This window comes from Puma concolor, chromosome C1 (genome assembly GCF_028749965.1).
Source record: "Puma concolor isolate L17-30 chromosome C1, mPumCon1.1.hap2, whole genome shotgun sequence".
Taxonomy (NCBI): Eukaryota; Metazoa; Chordata; class Mammalia; order Carnivora; family Felidae; genus Puma; species Puma concolor.
The window spans coordinates 132,565,407-132,593,131 of NC_141674.1; the positions used below are offsets into that span (position 1 = coordinate 132,565,407).

Sequence of the window (27,725 nt, forward strand, 5' to 3'; positions counted from 1 at the left end):
TTATTTTGGTTGCATGTTCTGAAGACACAGTCACATGGAAGACAGTATTAGGAAAAACACTTAAAGACACATGATTGTCATTTATTACACATATGTCTCATGAATGTTGTGCAGAAGTGGAATTTCAAAGAACACAATGGGTTTTCATTATTTTCTTTTTTCTCAGAAGAGGTAATTAAGAGCAGTGTGGAATATAGCAGATGCATTTAACCCAATTTTGGCTCTGAAAGTCTTGGACGTCCTATCTTCAATTTGGAAAAACTTTGTCTTTCTTAATCAATTACCAGATTAAATAATTTTTTGCTTCCCCAACAATGCCATGTTTGGTGTATTCACCTACAACATAGCCTTGGTTACTGTTTAATAAATGTTGATAAAATGAATTACACATGACAACTACTCTTCATTTCTGTCTTTCCGCTGACATTTTCTTTTTTTTTTTTTTTTAATTTTTTTTTTTCAACGTTTATTTATTTTTGGGACAGAGAGAGACAGAGCATGAACGGGCGAGGGGCAGAGAGAGAGGGAGACACAGAATCGGAAACAGGCTCCAGGCTCTGAGCCATCAGCCCAGAGCCTGACGCGGAGCTCGAACTCACGGACCGCGAGATCGCGACCTGGCTGAAGTCGGACGCTTAACCGACTGCGCCACCCAGGCGCCCCTCCGCTGACATTTTCAAGATAGAATCGAATGTATTAAACAAAATGAGTATGTTCTCCATTTCTGCAACATTAATTAATAAATAATTCTTATAAATAAAACAACTGATCTTAAGTAAGAAAAAAAGGTTCAGAAACAAATGCCAACTTAGGTGATTGCTGTCATCTACTAAAACAGAAAAGATACTTTTCTTAACTTTCCTTTTATTTCACCATGTTTATGAATGGATAACAATCATTGAATGAATGGAAAACCATATGTATTTAAGCAAAAAAAAAATGAAGTCTAGAACAATAAAAAGGTAATGTCTTGGAGCGCGTGGGTGGCTCAGTCGGTTAAGCGGCCGACTTTGGCTCAGGTTATGATCTCACGGTCCATGAGTTCGAGCCCCGTGTCAGGCTCTGTGCTGACAGCTCAGAGCGTGGAGCCTGTTTCAGATTCTGTGTCTCCCTCTCTCTGACCCTCCCCCATTCATGCTCTGTCTCTCTGTCTCAAAAATAAATAAATGTTAAAAAAATATTTTAAGGTAATGTCTCATTTTTTCTATTCATTAAATGCTAATACCAAGTGCATACTCTAATACAAGATGATGGTTTAGCCTACCTTTTAGATCCATCTTTTTAGAAATAGTTTTGAGTTATATTAAACAATATTACTCTTCTGCCTTACCCTTCTATAGGCAAAAACAGCTAACCTGAGATTGTTGTTATAAAATAGCTAATCTGAGGTTGTCATGACTCTGCGAGCACAGAGACAAAACTTTCTCATGTAAGACTTCAGTTTCATCAGAATTGTGTTCAAACCCCTTTCACTGTGACTATGTCAGATGGTGACACAAATACAATAGGAAAGATCCAGGGTCACAAAACACTCACCACAGTTGGCCTCATCTGATGCGTCCGCACAGTCTGGATCCTCATCACAAACCCACAGCTTGGAAATGCAGTGTTTAGTAGTTTTACATTGGAAATAGTCTGGAGAACAGCTGTTTTCGGCTTAAGAGGAAAAAAATCTATTAAAATGTAGTTTTGAACAAAGACAGACACTTTATCTAAAAAATAATTAGACAAACAAATGTTAAGGATAGTCAACTGGAAATGTAGCATCTTTTAATTAATAAGGCTCTGAAGGTGAAGAGTTTTAACTTTCATTATCTATAATATATTCCAAATGTCCTTTCCAGTATAAATAAATAAAACCTATTTCTGTAATGATACATTTGATAAAAATCAGAATTTTCAGAACCTTACCTTGATTAGATATATTTTGAAATTAATTTTAAAAATAAACAGTTCACAGCCTTTTGGAATAATGTTACCAGATAAATAAGAGTAAGAATTCACACATTCACATTTTTATACATAGAAAACAGACTAAATCAGAAGGTATTAGTGAATAAGGAAATAAAAATCATAAAACTTATCAAACTCTCTACTTGTGTTGAGTTTTTGAGGGAAGAGGAGAACATCTGACTTATACTGTAAACTGCATCACAAATCCTAGTCAGTTTAATGGATCAGCTCCTAGAATGACTAACCATAAAGAACTGGTACTGACTTTATTCTGAATGCACCATCTTAATCAAATTGCTGGGTGACTGCACATTATTTACTGATAAAAGTTTTAGGGGAATAAAATAAAACTTCAGCAAGACAGGAATGTTGACAGCTATTCTGTTGAAACCCTGAAAAACTTGACAGGTACTCTATTGTTCAGATTCTGGTGTGTGTGTGTGTGTGTGTGTGTGTGTGTGTGTGTGTGTGCATGCCTGTGTGCCTATGTGTATATATGTACATAATATAAACTGTTTGTCTTCCATTTAATCTGATTTTTGGTGGGGGATGGAGACAAGGGGCAAAAAGAACAGAAGATATTTTACAATTATTCTTTGGAGTATCTTGTTGAAAGACATTAAATAGAATACTATTTACAGTTTTTAACAAATAGTTTTGTTAGGTTATTTTGCTCATCATACATTCAATATGTATTTTATGGGAAAAAAACAATCTCAATTAATGGACTTGATTTCAAGTAACTAATCAATAGAAGAAAATTATCTGTAGCTTCCTACTGTGGACACACACACACAAAATCAGTTTATGAACAAAACACCACAGTCACCTGTAATGTTGGTTTTGCTGCTTCTCTTAAGGATGATGTGAATGAATGCATGTTGTTTCCTGTTTGCCATAATCTTCAGGTAGTTTTCTAAGTAAAGACCACCATGTTTTAATTTTCTCTATATTCTTTATAGAGAGCTTCTTAAATAACCCATCCCAATAGATACCTATTTGGAGCTATTTGCCCATAATTGGTATTATGCTTTTCTACACTGTGTGGTACTTAATAATAATTTTTAGACCATTTTCAGTTGGGACTCAGAAGTAAGATAAGACAGAACATTTTAAGGTGACTTACGACAGTCCCTTTCATCTTCCTCATCCCCACAGTCATCTTGTCCATTACATCTGAGATTTACCGGGATACATTTTTGGTTCTTTGTACACTTGAACTGACCTGACAGGCAGACATGTGTGTCTAAAAGATAGAACAAAAAAAAATTTGTGCTGAAACCTGTGTCTGAATTTAAATCGGCGCACACATAATCAGCTAAGAATTAGATTTATGTTCCTTAGTTAAGAATTTAATCACCTACCACAGTTGAGTTCATCAGAATTGTCTCCACAGTCATTCTCTCCATCACAGATGAAAGCAGGAAGAGCACAGAGTCCAGTTCCACACTGGAATCTGCCTGGCTGACATTTAAATTCAGCTAGGGAAGAAAACATACAGGTATCATCAAATGCCAATCTTAGCTCATGCCTTCTTAAAAAGAGCTTTTCTGACGTTAAAAATATTTATTATTTCATTAAACATATTCTAGAGCACATTGTGGATGTCTCACACCTAGGTAGCTATTAGATTCAGATTACAGTAAAGCTAAGCTGTGAGCAACTCAGATGACCTCCAGATTACATTTCATAAATTAACAGAAATTAATTCCATAGGATAATGCATTTTGCCATATTTTTGAGTTTATATAAGAAATAATGATGAGGTGCCTGGGTGGCTCAGTCGGTTAAGCATCTGACTTTGGCTCAGGTCATGATCTGACGGTTGGTGAGTTCAAGCCCCTTGTCAGGCTCTGTGCTGACAGCTCAGAGCCTGGAGTCTCCTTTGGATTCTGTGTCTCCTTCTCTCTCTGCCCCTCCCCTTCTCATGCTCTGTCTCTGTCTCTCTCTCTCAAAAATAAATAAACATTAAAAAAAATTTAAAGAAATAATGATTACAATAATCCTAATAATAAAGTGGGATATACTGAGCATCTACTCTGTATTAGACACTGGGCTAGGCCCTTTCACATATAACTACAAATTGAATCTTGTCATAACCTCCTCACCTCCCCATCACCATGACCATTTTATAAATAAGGAAACTAGTTCTCATGGATATTAATTATCACCCAAGGATGTACAAGTTTCAAGTGCCAGACCTGGAATTGAGATCCAGATCTGACTCTGAAGTCTTCTCACAATCTATGTTGCTTGTAATAAAACACTTATCTTTTGACTGATGATCCTAATGTACATTACTAATCACTGACTTTAACATAATTAATATGCTGCTTAGTTGTTCAAATAAGTCAACCAAATACTAATAAGTGATATTTTAAACGTTCTTCGGAACATTAAGTATGCTTTTATATTTACAATTAAAAATTTCCTTAACATTAAAAAATAACTCAATATATGCTTGACTTCTATAGAAGTGAGTTCTGAAATGTTTAATTTAACTCCAATCTGTAACATTTATTAGTTAATTACACTAAGTGTTTAAACTGTGTGATACTTAATTTTCTCACATTCTAAACATGTGAATTTCCTCTATTTCCTGTTGCTTCATATATGATTTTCTTGAATACTCCTTTGCTACCGAACCAAACTTCCCATAAGAAGGGTTACAACTATCAGAGGAGTTTCATGCCTGGGAAATAACTGGGAAGCCATCTGACTTTTAAATATGTCTCTAGAATGGTCTGGAAAATGTAATTACAAACTTATGATGCCAGAGAATTCATGACGCATCACTCTTAAACACATTTATTTAAATAACACTATTGAAGTTTGCAAGTAGGTGAAGCTGGGATTAAGCTTTCCAGTCTTTTCAGGTGAAATTATAGATATTGCCAGCAACCTAGTCCCTGCAAATTTTGATGATGCAGCTATTCACAAATGAATTCTAAACACTCCACAGACTCATGTACATCACTCTCCACCTCACCATAACTCTTAAAATAAAGCTTCATGCCTACAGATGTTCGGTGCTGTTAACCCGTCGACTCCAAGTAAAAGATCATTTACTAAAAGATCACAGAGATAATGTCACCAATAAAAACATGTTGAATTGGTATTTAACCAGGATAAGGATGATGCAGAGACTCTCAGATACCAGATGTCTCTTTGGTTCCCCTCAAAAGACATTAAAAAGTTATATTTGTTCACCATGCAGTCTGAAAGTGTGTAAATGTGAAAAACTTACTATACTAAATCTTTGGTTAATTTTTCATATCAGTATGGTGATAGCATGATATTCCAGTCAAGATTAAAATTGGAACTCAGGAGATGCATATATTTTAGAATGGAAAGCATTGGGTGCCACTGACTGTAACTGTAGGTCATTATGGTGGTATTTCCTTAGAGAACATATTAGTGAATCTGGGCAGGGGAGGTCACCTTAATATGAGGACTGATTTAACATATTCATTCTCCTTTATTTCTATAAATTACAAAGTAAGATGCATTAAATTACCATACTGTAGGAAAATTTACTTTATCACAGGGAAATTAATAACTTCCTTTTAATTAGTAAATCTTGGTTGTTCAGCAATATAATTTCTTGTTTCTTTAATAGTCCTTTTAATTCAATAACTTTAAAAAAGAATAATTCAGGCATAATAGTATACCTATCTCACATAGATATTACTTTCATATATTGCCTATCATAGTGAAAACAAAAACTGTATTAAAAACTCAAAGACCAATGGACATTCCAGAAACATGAAGAGACTATTAGAAAACCAATGACTTCTGTATCTTTTTTCTTTTTCCTTGAATATACAGTTTCTTGCTTTCAAAGATACAAATGAACGATGTGAAACAACTTCAAATGCTTTATACACTTGGTAGTGCCCAAAGAGATGGAATCCATCTCATCTAAGTAACTATCTAGATACCCTAAGTTTAAAACAGTTTTGTAATTATGTGGTGGAAAGTTCTACATCAGAAAGCAACTAGTTTTTACTAAGACAGTTTACTGTCTTTCTTTAGTGCAAGCCTAAGGATCTTGAACTCAATTGTCAAGGCCAAATCATGGCAACTATCCACTGAGATTTGAGGGAATCATGATTGACTAAAAGCCTCTAACTTGACAGGACAGTATTGGAGTGACCCATGGAGTGAACTATAAAAGTCTATCAAGACAAAGTTTATTGTGTGTCCGTTACAACCGAAGTTACCAGTGATACCTAAATGTATATGTATATACATGTGCCCTATATATATATATATATATATATATATATATATATATATACACACACACACACACACACACACACACACATATATACAAACACATGTGCATATATATGTATGTATGTATGTATATGACACCTAACCATGCCAATTACAGTTTGAGTCAAAATATAATTGGTAGTCATTTTAAGGCAACTAATAAGAGCATACTAAATTGCTAAAGAACAAACTAATGATTTATATTGGAAAAATCTCACTTTTAAGGAATTTTCAGTATTTTAATACTGTCAGAAAAATTGAAAGATTAATCCATTAAAGTAAGATTTTAGTTATTGAGTGGAATTCTAAAAACTTGCCCAGGTTTGCTTCTAATTTGGTGACATATGCAGTCAAAATCATGCTGAATGTTACTATACTGATCACTACATGAGTGTAATTATACTACAAGTAAGAAATTTTAAGACAAAACAATAACACAAATTACTGACAGCATCATTCTAAATGCAATAGTTAACGGAGACATACCCAAGATATTTTAACAATTTTTGTTACATTTTTAAAGATTTTGGAAAAGCATCATAGGGAAATATTTAAGGTCTTGCTTTAATTTTCAAGAACTGGGATTTGAGGAACTCTTAATTCTAAATTCCTACATTCACTGATGTACTCACGACAGTCATCAGGTTCGTCAGATCCGTCGCCACAGTCATCCACAGTGTCACATTTCCACCAGAATGGAATACATTTATCAGTTTTGCAACGAAACTTAAAAAAAGAAAAAAAAGAAAATGAAGAAAGGTTGAAGAACCCTATCACCATATACAATAAATATTTAAAAACTCACCAGGGCTAAGCAGCCTAACCTACTCTCTTGATACAAATGTGAACTGTGGTGGTCTTAGAGCATTCCACAATAAGGAATAAATGCACAACAAGCAACAAAATGATCTGCCAGGAAAGCACAATGTTCAGGAAAACCTCCCGGGATTTCCAGAGCACAGACAAGCTTACCCATTTACATATTATCTATGACTGCTCTTGTACCATAACAACAGTGATGTAGTTGCTACAGAGACTACATGGCCAGCAAACTTAAAATATTTATTACCTAGGCCTTTAGAAGAAGCTTGCCAAATGATGACTATGGATAAAAATCCATAGAAATATTAGGAAAAGGTATCCAGAATTAATTGAAAAGTTGAGTTAATTTAGTTAATTTGATTTAAGATAATTGAATTGCATTTTCTTAGCAATCTTAGACAATTTGATTAATATCAATCTGTCTCTGTTCCTTAGTCTCCAAATGAGGAGCTTAGTCTCCAAATGAGGAGTCCTCCAAATGAGGATAATCTGGATGATCCTTTCCAGCACTGTCATGCTGTGATTTCATGGAATTTTCTGAACACACAGCCTTTAGCCATAATCAATATCTGTCCACATAAATTTTAAGGGCACTTCTTTAAAGTACTTAAAACCAGTAAAGTTTTTTTCAGTTTTCAAAATTCTTAAATACACATGATCTTTTAGGATAAATAAAATAAATTGTCATAACTAAAAATAGGTACAAAAATTGCACTAGAATGTTAAATAGGCAAGGAAGACTTTATTTAAGACTATGGCAATAGAGGAGAGAGATTGCACTGAACTTCACTGACACAAAATGCAGGGAATGGGTTTAACCTAAGGGATAAACTAATGGAAGAGTATAGTCAACATGAGTAGACTATCTGCTTAGTGGTACTTATCAAAACTGGGCTCCTACCTTCCAACAGAGACTGAGACAGGCTTGGACTATCTTTTCTGATGATTACATTAAAAAAATTTTTTTTAAAGCTTATTCATTTTTGAGAGATAGAGCATGAGCATGAGTGGGGTGGGGGGTGGTTGGGGCAGAGAGGGAGGGAGATATAGGATCTGAAGCAGGATCAAGGATCTGAGCTGTCAGCATAGAACCCAGTGCAGGGCTTGAACTCATGAACCATGATATCATGACCTGAGCCGAAGTCGGATGCTTAACCAACTGAGACCCTGGTACCCCTTGATGATTAAATTTCTATGGGGTGGTTCCCAGGTCCTTGAGGAAGATATTGCTGGGCTATAAAACTGGCAGAAGGCTGGGAGAAAATTTACATCTCAAAGGGGCAGAGAAATAATTCACAATTATAAGTTTTCTAAGGTAAGAGCTCTAAGAAAAGTGATTCAGGGGCCTACGGTCGGAAGAAACCATCTAAAGTTGAGGAATATTAAGGCTATTTTGGTCAATGACTTACCACCCCGTATTACATCTTCCTCTACAAAGCCTGGCAAAGAACCTAGCAAATAATAAATGTATCTAATTTACAATGAACAGTGGCATGTCAAAAAAGAAAGGTAAAAAAATAAGGTTGTAACAGATTTTTTTGCTGAATATTAATTTTTTGAATATTATATTATTTTTTAAAAATAGAAACATTGAAGAAAACTGCTGTAATGAAACTTGTTCTCAAGATTATCCAAAACACTATTCACTGACATATTTATTAATGTATTTTATTTGTTCTGTCATCCTTTCCATTTAAAATAGTTAAAAATTATAAGGAAAATAACAATTCTATTACTTAAACAACATTTCTTTTTAACTCCTTTTTTTTTGTCACAAACCATCAAGTGAAAGATTAACAATAGAGAAACTAGTTGAAAATGTTGTATGATAGCATTTACTTATAAGCCATTTAGCACACAAGTAACTTTTTGCTGGAAATATATTTCAGAAGGTTGTTATTGGATTTTTTTTATAAAAAGGTGAACGGAATTCCAATTCTCATCCTGAAACAGGGGTTATTTTATTCTCATAAAAGAAACTAAAGAAAATCACACTTTACATACAAAGCATACATGTATCTAAAATAATTGGCATTAAAAATTTACATTATTAAAACCAAGCAATAAAGTTTAGCAAATTTTTTCCAGCACTATCAAATTATTTTTGTCTTTATTTCAACAGAAATTCAGGGAAAAGCATGTATACAAAATTTATCTGGAATTGAAAATATTAGTTTGATAATTTTCTAAAACTTATTAGTTTTCTTTCTGAAGTGTTTCTGTTGTAATTCTCATGTGAGTGACCTGAACGCAAGGTGACATTTATCTTAGCGTGTGGTATGCCAGACAGATATGTAACAGAGAAAACTACAGCCTAGGTTTAATTTTGTTGAATGAATTGGATTATTAGTAAGCTAAAAGTATTGGGGCGCCTGGGTGGTTCAGTTGGTTAAGTGTTGGACTCTTGATTTAGGCTCAGGTCATGATCTCACAGTTCTGAATTCAAATCCCACCTTAGGCTCCCCACTGTCTGACAGCATGGAGCCTGCTGGGATTTTCTCTCTCCATCCCTCCCTCTCTCTGGCCCTCCCCTGCGTGTGTTCTACACATTCTCTCTCGAAATAAATAAACTTGAAAAAGAAAAAGAAAAAGAAAAAGAAAGGAAAATACTATTACTTTCTTCAAGTAAGAGAGAATTTGATGTCAGCCTTTGCTGAAGTTCTTTGGATATCATGAAGTTGATTAAAGGCAGATTTACATTATTTTCTTAAATAAGAGAGTGATTTTTCTCCCCAGTAGCAAGATGGGAGGGAATAGAGCACTGTGAATCCAAGGCAAGAGCTGACTGTTCAACTGATTTTCTCGTATTTGCTTAGCCTGTGGTCATGTCTGTGGTGGTTTTCATAAATTACCACAGGAAAAATATTACCATTATAGATAGTGACTGTCTGGGGATATAAGGCTAACTCTGAAAGCAATTGCCCTGAACATTAAACATTTCCAGTCATTACAGTATATCAAAGTACATTAGTAAGAGGATTTCATACCTCCTGAGTATATTCATAGTCTCCCCAATCAAGATTTGGAAATATCTAAAATACGTATTTTAAAACTCACTACATATGCCTGATTTAAATAAACACCAACTGTTGGAATTATATATGATATGACGATTGTTCTTGCCATTTCCTTTTTAATAAGAACATAAAAAGGTTTTGAGCTAAGAGAAGGCCAGGGTAAAATATACTTATGATGTTACTTTTTATGCTAATCAACATTTTATTCATTACCCTCAGAGGACGATTTCTTCTATTTTGTGTCTGGGCTTCATTTTTCTCATACTTAAATACAGTAACTTAAAAAAGATAAATGCTAAATATAAATATAAAACATTCTTCATGGTAAATGTTCTCCAAGACTAATATCTTCATAAAATAAATTGCAAACTGCAATTATCACCCACAAGAAGAAGCTATAAAGAAACTACTAGATACACGTCTATTAAAATGGATACAAGTATAAAATGCAAATCCTGCATACACAAGTGAAGTTTACTTGTGATAGAGAAAATCTCCATTTAAAAAATAAGTAAAGTTATTTTTAATTAATTCTTTATTAGGAAATAAAAATAATTTAAATTTAATATTTGAAGTAATAAATGATACAAGAATTGGATTTAATCTTGATTTTTTAATAGATTTTCATGTTCATTTTAAATTCTAATAGAATTCTTACTGGTATGATTTGTCTATTTTATTTTTCTAAAAATCAGTATCATTCAAGGGATATATCATTGGTTGCATTCATTAGATGTTAAAAAATAAAAATCTTTGGGTAAGATAAATTTAAAATGTAACATTTTGGTCAGAATGTTTAATAGTATGATTCTAAAATGTCTATATTATTTGCTTCACTTCAATTTCAAACCTCACTAAAAATTGTGTTTCTATGAACCGACTTTTCTGCAAGAAGTGTACAGTCGATAGTTTCTTTTCTTTTCTCACTGGAGCAGGAAAAAATCAGCAGCAAATGGTTGCATAAACCATAAGACTTGCTGGGATAACCACTAAGGGATTGCATTAATAGTTCTTCATTAAGTTTTTCATAAAAATGAAAAAAATTAAGTGACGACTCTTCAGGAAGTACTGCTGACAACAAAGATATTGGACCCACAATTTGGTTCACTGTTGTTCTGTCTTGTTCTTGAATTTTTAAAAAAATTCATGTAAAAACACTATTGGGGTATTTTAAAGTTGTAAATATTTTCATCATGTCACCATTGATACCAAACTGGGAAATAATTTAATTACATGAGTAATTTTTTTCTGGGTATTCATTTCATTGATCTGATTTTTTTTTTTTGTCACTGAATAAGTATAACTATAGGTTATCTTATATAATAATTTGAAAGGTTTTATCCCTTTTATGATTATATAAAGGCTGATGTTTGATTCCCTATGTCCTACTATTTGAGGTGTTCCTCTGGGTGTCAGGCAGCCTTTGGCTTTACTCTATTTCTGGCTGGCTCCTGAGGCTCATCACACTACAAGTAGGGTAGGCAGGCATCATTTCTACCAAGTCACCTAAGACCAGTGTTACCTCAATAGAATGACTCATGAACCACTACAGAACAAAGGACCGGAGGTTACTTCAGAATAACCTGGAGTTTAAGCAGGAGATTTTTCTAAACTAAACAGCACTAACAGGAGTTATATTTAAAAATATTTAAAAACCGGGTGCCAGGTTGGCTCAGTCAGTTAAGCATCGACTTTGGCTCACATCATTATGTCACAGTTCCTGAGTTTGAGTCCCACGTCTGGCTCTGTGCTGACTGCTCAGAGCCTGGAGCCTGCTTCAGGTTCTCTGTCTCCCTTTCTCTCTCTGCCTCTCTCTCTCAAAAATAAATAAACATGAAAAAAAATATTTAAAAACCTGTGATTTCTCCCTTAAATTTTCTCTCTAGGAATAATTAAGTTGCTTATTTCATGTCTCACTGTGGCTTAAATATCTAGTTCTCTAAAGATAATGTATTTTAGTTACACAAACAGGGGACTATAATTAGAACACACTTTGTAAAGAAAGAAGAAACTGTGACCTGTGCTTCCAATTACACATCAGAACCTCCTGATGGCAGCTGACACTACTTGCACAAATCCCCTTAAATACATTTTGGTTGCACTCACTACAGGGCAAGGGCAATAACAGCACTTACTGTGTACCAAGACTTTTTCCATTGAATCGCCAAAATAGTGGCCTGGATATATTACATTTCCATTTAAAATATGAGAAAACTGAGGCATCAACAGTCTAAATAACAAACCCAGGATAAATTCAGCCAATTTAAGCAGAGTCAGGGTTACAGTCACAGTGAATCTGGCTTCAGTGTATGTGCCTTAACCTCCACACATACTGCCTTCCTCAAAGTGGTCTGGTCTTCTGCATTTATACCATTTTTTAATGGTGATACTCATAGTGATAACTTGAGAAGCTGGGTGAACTCGTATTAGCTTCTCCATTCTGAAAATAAGCACATCCTGAGAGAAATTCAGTGTTGTGCCATGAATTAACTGCTAGAATTAGAAAACTAGCAAATTCAAGACACAGAATTACAAGAACAAATTTAGTAATTTTAAAAAAATCATAGTTTCTTTGACAATTTTTTTTTTAATTTTTTTCAACGTTTTTATTTATTTTTGGGACAGAGAGAGACAGAGCATGAACGGGGGCAGAGAGAGAGGGAGACACAGAATCGGAAACAGGCTCCAGGCTCCGAGCCATCAGCCCAGAGCCTGACGCGGGGCTCGAACTCACGGTCCGCGAGATCGTGACCTGGCTGAAGCCGGGCGCTTAACCGACTGCGCCACCCAGGCGCCCCTCTTTGACAATTTTATCTTAAATAACAGAATGACTCAAATATAACAAAATTAAATCTTATAATGTCATATGACTGTTACCTAAAATTTGAAAGTAATAATGTTAAGTTCATGCAACTACCATCGAGTAGAAATTTTAATGCCTTTACTGAAAACAATTACATGCTGAAGAAAAAAGAGGTTTTAGAATGAAATTATTTAGATCATATTTATTTATTTAGATCATATTTCAATAAAAATATCTAGAAACCTACTTTTTGTCTAATTCATCTTTTCCACATCACTTGCTCTGAGGAATGGGAGAGGAGCAGAGATGGTGATAGAGCAGATTATCTAGGGAGAATTTTTTCTTTGTTTAAGCTGCATATAGCTATGCTTCAACCACCTTGCCTTCATCAAATATGTCAGATCTCTTCTGATGGTTCTGTTATGGCCACTCATGATCTGAACCACTGTTCTGTGCAGAGCTGTGTAAAAATGGTTTTCAGGTTTGATTTTGTTTCTCTTTTTCATCTATTTCCTAAGGTCTCATTCTAATGATATACACTGATTGCTTTTCCCTTACTCTGTGACCCCTCTATATGATGTATAAAATGTTATGCTAAACAACAACGAAAAAATGACATTTCAAAATGGTTTAAGCCAATAAACAAAGTTCAGGCAAAATCTTTCTAACAGCTCGATAATACACCCCATGAAATGATTTCTAGACCTCTACTGACCTGACTGGCTGTGCAGTTGGATAAGCAAGTCCTGTTGTCAGCTGCAAGATAGAAGTTGGTGGGACATGCACAGGTGTGAGTCTTTCCGGGGGCTAAGAGGCACAGATGACTGCAACCGCCATTATTAATCATGCAGAGATGTTTAGAGACTATAGATGAGAAAAAAACAACAAAACAGAATAATCAAGACCAATAATATAGCATGGGATCAGAGATAGGACATTTAAACTTCATAAGTTGTAGAATTTTATAATCAAGAATTCATCAAGGTCATAAATATAATTGTATTTTATGATAAATTTTACTCATTGTCCAATGGCATTAATTTTGCCATTAAAAAAATTTAAGGATACATTTCACAAAAACAAGCATTTTAGTAGAAAAAACTTGTCCATCAGAAAAATACAGACTAAAAGCATTTTGGATGAAGACAAACATATGTTTCGAAATATAAATGTAAAATAAAACAATGGAACAATGAGCTACAACTAATAGTGTAGTGGCCTTATTTTCTAAGCCAAATAGTGTTTTAAGCAAAATAATCAAATATTTATTCCATAAGGCCTGATAGAATTCCTACTAGACATATGTTGAAGCAAATTTGATATATTCCTCATTTTTAGAGCCCCATAGATACTTAAATATAATTCCTTTTACCCAGCATTCCAGAAAGTAAGGATCCTATGACTATTTTGTAAATAAATCATTTCAAGAATGCATTCTTTATTTCTCCAACTACATGTATTATTGTCACTTCAACTTAATGTTTCAAAAAATTAATAATTCTCTGTACTATTATTGAGTTTCTAATCATATTCCTTAATAGACATATTTGATATCAACTGAATTCATCCTATACAATTATGCTACATAATGAAATCTGGTACTCATTCTCAAAAATAAATTTACACTTAACCATGGAGGAAACAAAAATAGAATGTTACTAAAAGATGTTGATGCGCTTATGGAAATCATGGAAAGAATAATTACCATCAGGTTGTCTATAAGAATGATACACCTGGATATCTGTGATGGCATGCCATGAGTTAATCAGTGAGAGTCTGTCTGCTCCAGAGGTTTTATGGGCACGGCTGAGTGACTTGGTTTTCCCATCAGTCCAGTAGATGTAGTCTTCAAACAATGTTAGTGCAATCACCCCTGGAATATCTTGATTAGGGACTGTAATAGGAGATGGTAAGATTAATGTTCAGTCTTGGAAGACTGCCAGTTAAAATATTCAATACTACATGGGCTGACAGATACAACTGCTACAGAACTTCATGTGAATAATTGCTGTGACAACCTGTCAGGCCAGCAAGGTTCTTTATTACCGGTTAAGAGAATGCAGGATCTGGCACAGGAGTTTGCTTTGCTCAGAGTTAGCCTGATTCGACCACTAGGAAGAAATGAATGCAATCCTGCTCACAAATAATGGAGGCTTCAACAGAAAGAAATACCATTCAATATATATACATATATATATATATATATATATATATATATATATATATATATCCATCCATCCAGTTTTTCCCAACTTAAATCCTTAAATCTACAGGTCGTTGTACTGTTTTCTCCCACTTTCAAATTGATTAAATTATATATCCAGGATGAGATGTTTACCTCCTTGGAGATAAAGTGACTATAAGACTACTATAAACTATTTTTAGTCACTGAGATTTTATGAATATTTCTACATGCAAGATGAGCTGGCATAGGGATGAAGGAAAATAAGTGTGACAGACCACAATGTATTAGGCAGGTTTAACAGTCATAAAACTGTTTAGTTGCAGGTTAAAATTATTTCCTAATTATACTTTCATTATAGGACTAGGTTTAAATGTGAAGAGTAGATTGAGCATCACAAATGTGAATTTTTCATTCAAGAGATTCCAGGGTCCTAAAAGGTACATGAGATATAATAAATTTGTTTGGTGATTTAAGATTAAGTAACTTTAAAATATGAAAGAATTTTCTTCAAAAAATTTTCAAAAGCTATAAATAAAAAAATGGAAATTCCTTAATTTGCACAAGCATTCCAATATTTCTCCATATTTATTTTCAGATCTATTAGAAATTCTGAGAAACTGCTCATTAATGAAAAAAGGTACTGTAAGCCCAGTAATAAGTACCTTTTTATAACAGATTTTCATGACTGAGAATTAATGTTTGGCATATTCCTGAGTAGTAACTGAAAAACTATCAAAATTTCAAGCACAATTGGTTAGTTTTGTTCAACTGGGCCAAATGTGGTCAGAGAATTCACTATCACTCAGAGAAAATAGAAATAAAAGCAATAAGATGAGACTCCTCCAAATAGATTACACGTTAAACCACTGATGACTATCACTGTAGGGTCTAACCAGAACTCCATCTCAGAATAGATACTATACCTATGAAGGAAGTAAAACTCAAGCAAAATCCATATGTGTACACTTTTGATGCAAGTACTCAAATTGAATGATCTGTGTATTCCTACAGACATGGAGTCTATCGCTGCAATGATATGTGGAATTGGATAGAAAGATGAAAAGGACACTTTACCAGAATGAGTTATATCTGAGTTAATTACACAAACTATTCCCATTTTCCCTCTTTAGGTGTACAAATTCATTCCAGAAAGATAAAACAAATGTGGCAAAATGTTAAAAACCAGGTTAATCTTGGTGATGGGTGATTATAACAATCTCTCAACATATATGTATGTTTGGAAATTTTCAAAATAAAATGAAAATTGGCAGAGTAAGTTGAAACCCCCAGAAAGATCAACTCACATTTCCTTAGATGCAAAGTAAATAATCTCATCATTAAATACAGGCTCAAAAAATTAATCATCATTTTAAAAGAATCTCTGTCCACCAGAGATTTAATGTATATATAAAAAGTAGAGTCATTGTAAGAATTTAACTATGAACATCTCCAATGTTGCGTAGTTTTTTGTAACTATTCAGTAAGTAACTATGGCTGACATTTGTTAAGCACTTTGATACCAGGAAGTTGGCCAGTGTGGTTCTCAGTGGGAGGGGGAGGCAATTCTGGCCCCAAAACAAAAAATGATCACACTCAAATATTAATAGTTCTGAGGTTGAGAAACCCTGTGATACGATATCTACTTTATATATCTTATTTAATATTCATAATTTTATTGTATAGTAGATAGATCTCACTTTGCAGATGGGAAAGCTAAGATCTAGAAAATTTAAGTAATTTGACCAAAGAGGGGGATTAAAAACAAGTAAATGGGAATCTAAATCAGACTCTGGCTGTTGAGTTCTTTGCCAATTTACCTATTAGCACTGTTTTCAAGAAAGCCAGCCTAGTAGGATAAAGTGTTGTTATAGACTGAACTGTTTCCTCCTCCCCCCAGGATGACTGTATCTGGAGGCAGAAAAGAGTGGGGTCCTAATCCAATGTGACCAGTGTCCTTATAAGAGAGAAACAGACACCAGGGGAGTACACATACAGAGAAAAGGTTATGTGAAGACACAGGAAGAAGATGACTATCTATAAGCCAAGAAAAGAGGCCTCAGAACAAATCAAGTCTGCCACCACCCTGGTCTTGGACTTCCAGCCTCCAGAACTGTGAAAAACTAAACTGCTGTTGTTTAAGACTCCCAGCTTGTGTATTTTGTTATAGCAGCCTTAGTAAGCTACTAGAAGTATACAAAGCAATGACTAATTTCATAAGCTCCATATGAAAGTCAGTTTACTTAATTACTTGATTGAAATTAAGTGATTCTTTTTCTGTGATTTTCAGACATGGGCAAAATTAAGTACTGGACAAGTTTACTATCCCTAATCTTATAGTGATTACTCACCAGAAAAATCTCTGTTATCAGATAATCAATATAAATTTATGGAGATCAGAAAGGTGAACTCTTATTTCAGAAGAAGGATGGCACACAGCTGAATGTACAGAGAATATAGAAAAGGTCAAAGTGAAGAAAATTAGCCCATTTGCCCACAGTGACCATCTGTTTGATTTAATCCCTTATTTGATATTGGCGTAAAGAATAGGAATGTCACTCTAGTGGCTTTATAAGCCCGCTCCAGGACTGCTCATTTGGCAAACATGTTTATTTCCCTAACAGCATCACATACAACCACCAGAATATTTATTCTTGAGAAAACAAAGTAAAAACACCAACTTGAGTTAACGAGATGAAATCCATTCCCATACATCTAATACTATAGTAGCTCCAACAATCTATTCTCTAAGAGACGGTGAAAAGTTCACTTAATAGCCACAAACAATGCCCATGAAAATCAAGCAAAACAAAATAAAGCAAAATAAACAAACAAAATATTTTTATATTGCCTTTCTAGGAGTTCAGCTCACAAGTTGGCAGTATGCTTTATTTCTTCTTTAGGACTTAAATCTCTACAACAAGTTACTTGACTATTTGCTTAAGCTTCTGTGAAAAAAAATTGCCATATATTAACTGCTAAATGATAAGTATAAATAAATGCATGCCATGTTTGTTTTTCCATCAACAGATGTTGAATTTAGGCCGCACTGAGATTAAAAGAGATGTTCCAAGCCAAATCATCATATATTTTGGTATAAGAAACTTTTCTGATTTAGAATGAGTAAAATAAAATTGCTTATTTTTGGTTGTCTCTTTATTTGTTTACTTATTTTTTGCTTTGTAAATATGTATGCATATATGTATACATGCATTTATAAAATACATGCATGCACATTTGTAATACATTTATTACATATAGAACTATATGTTCATATATAATTCATAATAAGTTCATAATAATAAGTCCATATAAATATAAACATGGAATGTGATGGCATGAAAGAAACATTTAACAAATTCACTGAGATGTGGTTGTGTTTATGGAAAAAGTAGTCAATGTTTGCTAAAAACAATAAAGGCTATCCTTTTTAAGAGAAAAATAATGTGACCAATTGTCATATAGAAGACTGCACTTGCTTAATTAAAACACAAATGTGAAAAATAAACTTAGGAAGTTTTCGTTTATAGGTATTCAGTAGATATATTAAAAAAAGGACAGAAAAAATAGAACTATTGTGTGGGCTGCAGTTTAACAGGTATTTATTATATCCTTAAAGCCTATTTTAAAGCTGCTTTCTGTAGTTAAGTCTCTATTCCGGATAAGAGCCTTATTTATTGTACTATTTCCATCATTTCACTCAAGTACTAGGCTCCTAATTTTTATCTTATAGACTATATCTATCAGAATAAAGAAGTTGGTGTTTTGCAAAAAAATAAATCAAAGAATACTCTTTATGGAGTTTTTCCTTTTTTTTTTTAAGTTTATTTATTTATTTTGAGTGAGAGAGAAAGCTCAAGTTGGGGAAGGGCAGAGAGAGAGAGAGAGAGAGAGAGAGAGAGAGAGAGAGAGAATCCCAAGCAGGCTCCACGCTGTGAGTGCACAGCCTGATGTGGGGCTCAGACTCACAAATTATGAGATCATGACCTGAGCTGAAATCAGATGCTTAACTGACTGAGCCACCCAGGCACCCCTGGAGTTTTTCCTTTTTAGTCAGGTTGGATGCTATCCTATTAATGTTCCTAGTAATTATGGCAAATAGAAAAGGTGGAAATCCAGAATATGCTTTTGGCTTAACCAATGCCTCACAGTTAGAGTTATTCTATTACAATACTCTTGATTATTCATTTTTTTTGCGATAGCATTCATCATGCTAAACAAGTGTATTCCTAGAAAACATCTTTCTAATTTTGTATTTCAACTTATCTAGTTTAAATACTTAAGAACAAAATGCACAAATTACACAGTGTCCATCTTTTGTAGAGTTAAAATGTCATAGTTGGTGCTATAGGTAGAATATAATATTGGGATAATGGCAGATTAAGCACTACTTTGCCCAATGGGTTAAAATAGAAATTTCACCAGAGATACGCTCTCTCTCTTTTTCTTATATAAACATTAAAAAATTACTAAAAAAACCTTAGCAATATTTTTTATAGTAAAACAGGGTTCATAGAATGCAACCACTAACCATCAAAATTACAGACTAACTTGAGCATTACTATTTTTTTTTCCTTTGAGTATAAAGAATTTATGCATTGTTGGGAAGAAAATGCCCTAATAGTTGTCAGTGTATGACCAACTAGGTTTAGAAATTTAATCTCTTAAAATTTTAAAGTTAACAATTATATTAGATAAAATATGAAATTCTGTCATTTTTTCTTTTTTAATGTATTTTAAGACTTCTACTGTCTGATTCTTGATGATATTATCCTAAGGCTCAAGTTCCTGAAATACTGCAAAATTATTCCAACTTTTTTATTGTTTTTAACCTTTTCCTATCTCTTTTAGAGCAGCCAGATTTCTTATTGCATATAGAAAATAAATTTTAAATGATAAATGAAAAGAATAAATGAATTATTTACAGAAGTATGGGTATGGTCAGGTACTGATGATGGATTTTTTTTTTTTTTTTTTTGCTTAGGTCTGTTACCAGAACCTGGTGAAAGCTATGGCTAGTGGAAAAGAGCCATGCAATAAGAACAGTGGTCATTTAGTGGAGGAACTCAGCCACTGCCAAACCACTGTGGGTAAGCAAGAGGGAAAGGAAATAAATAAATATTCCAACATCTTCCTCCATCCACATTCTAATCTCCTGTCAATGTTTCCCATGGATTCATTTCAACCTGAAGGCAGAAGATGTAGAACCTTGGTGATTCAGTCCACAGAGGTCTGCATTCTAGAACTTGGAACATGGCAAAGAAGTAAAGGTAGGCCAACTAGAACTCCCTCCAGGTAGTATTTCATATATATATATATATATATATATATATATATATATATATATATGAAATATATTTACATTTTAAGTTTATTTATCTTGAGAGAGAGACAGAGAGGGCAAGCATGAACAGGGGAGGGTTAGAGAGAGAGGGAGAGAGAGAATCCCGAGCTGGTTCCATGTTGTCAGTGCAGAGCCCAGTGAAAGGCTCAATTCCAAGACTCTGGGATCATGACCTGAGTTGAAGTCGAGGGTCAGTTGCTTAACAGACTGAGCCACCCTGGCATCCGAAATGTACACACATATTTTTTATCTCTTATATCTCTTCCCAGATCAAAAACAATCAATGACACTCATTGCCTAGGCAGTACGGTACAAACTATTGAGCTTGATGAAAACACCATCTGTCTTCAGAAAAGAGGATCAGGATGCTCACTAATCCTCTATTCTGAGAGACCTTGATACTAACAATTTTCCCTCACACCATTCCAGAAAAATAATGTACAACAAGCTACGTAGAGAAGCTAGGGCATAAATTAATGGAAGAGAGCATGAAAACAAACAAACAAACAAACAAACAAAAACAAAAGGATGAAATGAAAAAGAGAGAAACATTTAGCATTGAAAAAATGAGGTGAGATTAAAGTAAGGCTAAAGAAAATGTACGCTGGAAAACACACAATAAAATTAGATGATGAAAGAAAGTAGTTTAATGTGCCAAAGAAAGTGGGAGATCCATGACAGTGGTCAGTAAGTGGGTGGATAATGGATTTTAGTTTATGAGAAGTGACAGAGAAGACTGGGTGGGTGGCAAAATGGCCACAGTCTACTAATTTCCAGAGCATGACTGCTGAGCCAGTAGCTGTAGTTACCAACACCCCATCAAAAAGAAAGTGCTTTATATAACCTTAGGGCCAAAGACATTTGTTCTTTGTCAGTAATTATGCATCCCCTTCAGTGTTATTGATTGCAGAATCCTCTTTTTCTTATAAGTACTTCCTCAGAACTATCTACAATAGGGTACGAAATGTTCCATTTGATATTTGCCTCCATGAACACTTTTCCTGCCTATTCTTTAACACAACCCTACTTAATGGTAACAGTATTATAAATAAAATTTCAGGCAAATGGGTCCAAAGTCCATTGTTTGAAATGAATAAAGGCATTAAGAAATGGCAAGAACACTAAGGATAGCCAACATTTCCAAATATTATGATAGAATTTCAAAATTTACTTTTTCCAATACGAACACAATTTTTCCAAAAGTTTATCCATCAGTGAAACCTTGAAGGGAATAAAAAATAAATTTCTTCTATTCGGCATATGCCATAGTGCATACCAGATCTCAGCTGCTACTACCTGAGACTCTATAATATGAGGACATCTTTTAAACACTGATCAAATATCCAAACAATAGTTATATGTCCTTCCTTAATGAATTGGTGTATACTGGGACACTTAAATGTATACTTATTGAAATGAATGTAATATAGATGGAGAATATAGAAATTAGTGCTGTATTTAGAGCTCTTCTTTAAAGCCATTAGTAAGAGGCTAAAGGCATCCTTAAAGCCATTAGAGGCTAAAGGCATCCACTTCAAATAATACACATTCTCCATATAGATTAAGAATATGTGGTTTAATAAAACAACAACTTCCTCTCTCTCATCTCTCATCTATATTTTTTGAGGTGGGGGGGCGTAAGTGGGTGAGAGGCAGAGAAAGAGAGAATGAGAGTGAGAGAGAGAAAGTGGGGCTCCCCCGGGGCTTGTGTTTTAACCAAAGAGGAACTCACGTTCACCCGAAGTGGAACTCGAACTCACTGGATTTGGTACTCAAACTCACAAACTGTGAGATCACGACCTGGGTCAAAGTCAGGTACTTAAACAACTGAGCCACCCAGGCACCCGCTCTCATCTACATATTTTTAAGTTATTCATAATAGAAGGTCAAATATGGCCATTTCAATATTTAATACCTAAAAAGAGTATTTCTGTTAATGAATGTGAGCATTTATAGCGCAGACAATGCAAATTGTAGTACATTTATTTTGAAAACTAGACTCTGCCTATAAATATCATCTCTTGACCAGGACACTGCTTTCCAGTCTCTAAACAAAGCAACATTGCTTTGTGCACTTGGTAAACATATAGTACTGTTGCTTTGAAAGGTTCTGAATTTTTCTGCTGGTGATACAAATCTTCATAGACATTTGGCAATGTGTTTTCAGAGGCGATTATCAGAACTAAATATAGGAGTTATGATAGCCCCCACACATGCACTAGGACTGTGTTTGTGAAGCTTAAAAAAAGGACTTTACCTATGGGACAGTTATCAATAGAGCCATTTACATGAGTTTACTATCTGGGTTTTGCAAATTCTTACAATTACAAATATGGTTCCAGAATAAAAAACAGAGAATAATGTAACATATTACAAGCATTTTAAAATGTGCTCTAGGTAGTCCTAAGAATAAGTAGGGGTAGGTGAAGTAATTGATAAAACAGTCTTCTCTCCCAGTTCCAACCTCAGCTAACTTCCTTTAAGAAATGTTAGAAAGTGATTTATTAAATAAAAAAAACCCATTCTACAGATAAAAACATTGAACCATACTGTGGCAAAGCAACCTGTTTAGAGAGTAACCTGGAACAAAGCCAGACCTACTGATCCCCATACCCCACTGCCTCTTATTTAAGATGGATAAGATTTTTGAAAGTGGTTGAAAATTCATACTAGGGTAATACTTAAAATTTCCCATTTCAAAAAGTATATGGAATATATGTGGCATTTGCAAAATAATAATCTATTTAAACATATACACAATGTAAGGTAACGTGCTATTCAAGGAACAAAACTGAAAGACATGATTGACACTGAAATTCTAAGACTTTTTAGAAATGGCAGTTAATTTCAATTTATTTTACTGTTTCAGGAACATTTCTATAGTAACTGAATTGTATTTTGCTCCCTTCCATTAACTTTTATTGTATTGTAAACAGCAGCACATCAACACCATTGGCATAAAATAGCCTGTGAAGTCTACTGTTTGCAATGGACTGTGAATGATAGAGATTTTTTTTCCAAAAGTGCTAAAATGAAATATCCTACCAAGAAAGAAACACTCTAGAATATTGTAAATTTGGAGAGTGGTGTTTATTAGATTCCCTTCCTTTTTTGGTTTCAGTGTGTATTTAAATATTCTACAGACCCAAATGCAAGAGCTACTGAGTTTCAAAATACATAAGCACAACATGCTCCCATTGTTTTTTTCAGTGTTTTCAAAGTGACTTCTTAGAACAAAACCCTTTGTATATATATTTATGCTATTTCACCAGCAGCATGCTGAGACTTGGATTCCTTTTCCAACATTAATTAGATGATCACTGCATGGATTATGATTTGGATTTTTAAATCCAAACACAGAACTGCCCCCTCATAACACAAACTGGATTCTCAGAACAATAAACAAACAATTGAGGTGGACTACAATATTGACACTTCAATGTAAGGTTCTTCAGGTCAAGGAATATAGAAATAAATGAGGAGCCATAGTCAACATAATTGCATGAAATTTTCAACAATCTGTCTACAGACTAAAAGACAGTTCAGTGATAAACTGTAGTTTGGAATCATAACCAACGATTCCTTTTCAGAGAAATTAGCAGTTATGAGTATGCATTTTTCCAGTATGCTGGATAAAATATGTATGTGACCAACTGAATTTACACAAGTTAAATCATTCTGGGATACAAAGAAGTATATTCTGATAAATATTTACTAGAAAAAATTAATTTTATTTATTTATTTGAATAAATAAATTGAAAAAGTCACGGTCAAACATATATTTTTCTTAGCTCACCCTATTGTTAATACTAATCACAAACTATTTTCAGCCTTTTTGTCAAGAAAATAGCTACCTCTCTAAGGTATCTCAACTTCAATGGCACCTGTAACAGAATAGGAGGAAAATGAAATCTGATGTCATGTAGTTTGATACAAGCAGTCAGAATGAAATTTTGTTCTAAAGACTAGAATTTTGTGGAATTTAATTTTCTTTCCTTAAATGGAAAACGAAATCTCTGAGTTGGGGTAGCTATGCAAAGTTATCGAAAAAATTTTTTCTCAGGAGATATTATATAACCTATTTCATAGATAGTTCATTCAGAGAAGGCTGTTACTTTTTAAAGTGCATGAAATCAATGACAAAAGGTCTTTACTTTGGTCTCATTTCAGAAATTTGCAGCACAAATTTTGAAATAAGATCTAGATGTTTTTCTATAGGCAGGAGATACAGTTAGTTTGGAAATAACAAACTGTAACATCAAAATGTCCCACTAAAGCAGGGTGTACATTTTTAAGCAACATTTTTGTTCTCTTTACTATCCCAAATGAACTAGTACCTTTATTTATTTTTGAGAGACAAAGAGAGACAGAGCATGAGCAGGGGAGGGGCAGAGAGAGAGGGAGACACAGAATCAGAAGCAGGCTTTAGGCTCTGAGCTGTCAGCACAGAGCCTGATACGGGGCTTGAACTCACGAACCGAGAGATCATGACCTGAGCAGAAGTCAGATGCTTAACAGACTAAGTCACCCTGGTCCCTAAAGGTTTATTACTTCTTATCCAAAATCAAAGCCTAAAATTCTCTGAGGATTGTTGCACTTTGAGACTGGTAGGAATCAGTCCCAAACATATATACCTACAAGAATATTATTATGTATATATTTAGAATATTTTATTTTTATATAAAGACACATACATTTAAACACTAAGCATTTCCATACAAGAATATTCTAAAATTGTCTAATCTTTAACTAGATGTATTTTATATCTCAAGTGAAAGTAAGAAGAGAAAGAATCATTCAATTTCAATCTTTCTTCCAGATAAATTATCAGGTGTTCTGAAATGCTTTTTAGGGAAAGATACATTACATTAGAGGTTGTTTAATCATATCCTTAGAATTCGTCTTATGCTGACCCTTTTGTTAAAGTTAATGTACCTCTCATCAAAGCAGAGCTTTTCAAGAAGAATCTCTAAGTTATGCCTAATTTGGTACTTATTAAATTCCTCATAAAATGGACAAATATATGTGATACTAATGTCGTCAAAATTACAAGTTCTTTTTCCCTAGATAAGTGCATAATATAAAATATTCACTTAATATTTGCACCTCGACCACCAATATTTCTGCTATTTTAGGCTTACAGATGCATCTCTCTCCTATGTTTTTATCCAATTAACTTTTGAATGTAATACTTTATTCCCATTCCCACAGCTATAATCACTTCAAATATTTTCTCCTAAAATATTTTAACAGCCTCTAAATTGGTTGCTTTTCTAGGGTCTTTCATTTTCTATACTGTTGTCAAGTTTAATGACAGCACTCTTTCAGCTAAACACCATCAATGGCTCCCTATGACCTAGAGAATAAATTCCAAATTATTTAGCATACAAGGTCTGTCACAATCTGGCCTAAATTTGCCCATGTTCATCTAGTGACATTATCTCCCTCTTATATAACTTCTAGTCATGGCCAAATTGTATAAACCCCATGCTGCTTCAAGACTCTATTACATCTTTGCACATGCTGTTCCCTCTGTGTGAAGAATCCTTTATACATTTCACCATATGGAGAACTTGTACCAATATCTCACATTTCTCAAAGATTCCCTTACTTCAGCAATAGCTTTCTTACTACTCCATGCATTTTCAAAATATTTTGCATATTCCTCTAACCCCAATCTAATTTATGTTTTTACTTGCATATCAGCATTTTCCATTATTACAAGTGCTTTAAAACCACAAATTTATTCATCTTTGTAACTTGAGAGCCTAGCATAAGGCATGGCATCGAAAGAGCCATCAATATTTGTTGAATGAATACATGAATGACTGAATGGGAAGATCGAAAGGGAAGAAATCAAAAAACTAAAAAAAAAAAAAAAAATGAACTAATGAAAATTTGATTTAAATAAAACTCAGTCATCCAGGAGCATATATAATATCCTATGGCATCATTTTATTAAACCATATCAATATATAATTATTATAGTAAATACCAGAAAAATGATATACAGAGGCATTAGGAAGAGGTTCACAAGACTAAGATTGCATCTAGATGTGCCTAAGCTGGCAAATTGACTGTTTATTTGTTCATTTAATTTTGCAATGTGGTGTTTAGACTGGTAGGAAGGTGGGTTGGGGTAGAGGAGATAGCAGAGAAAGATAGATGGAAATTCTTAAGCAAATTGTAAGTCACATATACCATGGAGGTAATCGGATCTATTGTTTAGGGCATAGAATTCTGAATTTTTAGAATTTCTTAGGCTGGATAAGTAATAATTAAGTAATGTTTCATGTATGAAATTACTGAATGGTCAAATAAGAATATGTTTGGAGGAAAAAAAACTTTCAGGGTTTAATTTTTCTCCATTATTAAGATTTGGCTTATCAAATGGAAGCCAAAATTCTGAAATTTCTCATATATCTTTCATATTCTCAAATTACTTTGTCATGACTGACATATCCCACTCTTAATAAGCTTCGGTCCCACTCTCTAAGAATAAATGAGAACAATAACACTAGTCTAGTTAAGAGAATAAGAAAAGAGATCAGTGACCAAACTAATGGGAAAGTTACTATTGATGTCAAAGTCTCATTTTCCACCTCCAAATACACAATCAAGAAACCACAGCATTCTCTATGTCTTTACCAGGAAAGTGCGAGAAATATAAAAATGCTACTCCCCTTCACAGACATGACAAATGAATGCCTCTTTTTCCACTGACTGTGGAATTAGCATAATTTAGGCTGCCTACAATGAGTAGCTCATTAGTAACTACTAGGTAATTGTTGGCTTACATTCAGTTATTGGCAGATGCCTGATAAGATGCTTAATGAATTTTTCATTAGTCTTTCTGAGAAAGCCTTCAGGAGAAAATACTTCTGATGGCATCAACTCTTTTACTTTCTTTTTCTCCCCTGGAGCCTCCAAGTATTTTCAAAATCAAATTTTAAAATGTTGATAACATCATACCTGGGTATCTTTCAGCCAAATATTTTACTCTAATAAATATAGTGCTATTTCTCCTTGCTATATATGTCCTTCTACCCAAAGTCACCACGAGTACCATGATTGAAAGACGCTTCATTTATACATATTTAATTTTGTATTAAGTTTTCAAAGCATTAGTCACCCACATATCTGACATCATTTTTAATAATGAATCGGGGATGGAATCAATAGTTTCTAACAGACAACATTTTTAACTACAATTTGTGTTCAAACACGAAGTCTCCAATGCAAATAGACAAATATTTGATGCCGAAATATATGTTTTCAATATTCACTTATCTGACCAAAACTTGTTTAAATAATATTGTACAG

At 33.8% G+C, this 27,725-nt stretch overlaps 1 protein-coding gene across 4 annotated transcripts in view; it reads right to left on the bottom strand.

The window, feature by feature from the left end:
- Positions 1 to 27,725, bottom strand: part of LRP1B (LDL receptor related protein 1B) — a 1,907,075-nt gene that overhangs the window by 206,694 nt on the left and 1,672,656 nt on the right. For all 4 annotated transcript variants that reach the window (XM_086718488.1, XM_025932005.2, XM_086718489.1 and 1 more), the window contains exons 61-66: positions 14,582 to 14,770; positions 13,592 to 13,740; positions 6,867 to 6,960; positions 3,318 to 3,434; positions 3,080 to 3,199; positions 1,537 to 1,656 (exon numbers count right to left, since the gene is read on the bottom strand). In XM_086718488.1, coding sequence (XP_086574614.1) covers positions 1,537 to 1,656; positions 3,080 to 3,199; positions 3,318 to 3,434; positions 6,867 to 6,960; positions 13,592 to 13,740; positions 14,582 to 14,770 — 789 coding nt within the window. The remainder of the gene's footprint in view (positions 1 to 1,536; positions 1,657 to 3,079; positions 3,200 to 3,317; positions 3,435 to 6,866; positions 6,961 to 13,591; positions 13,741 to 14,581; positions 14,771 to 27,725) is intronic.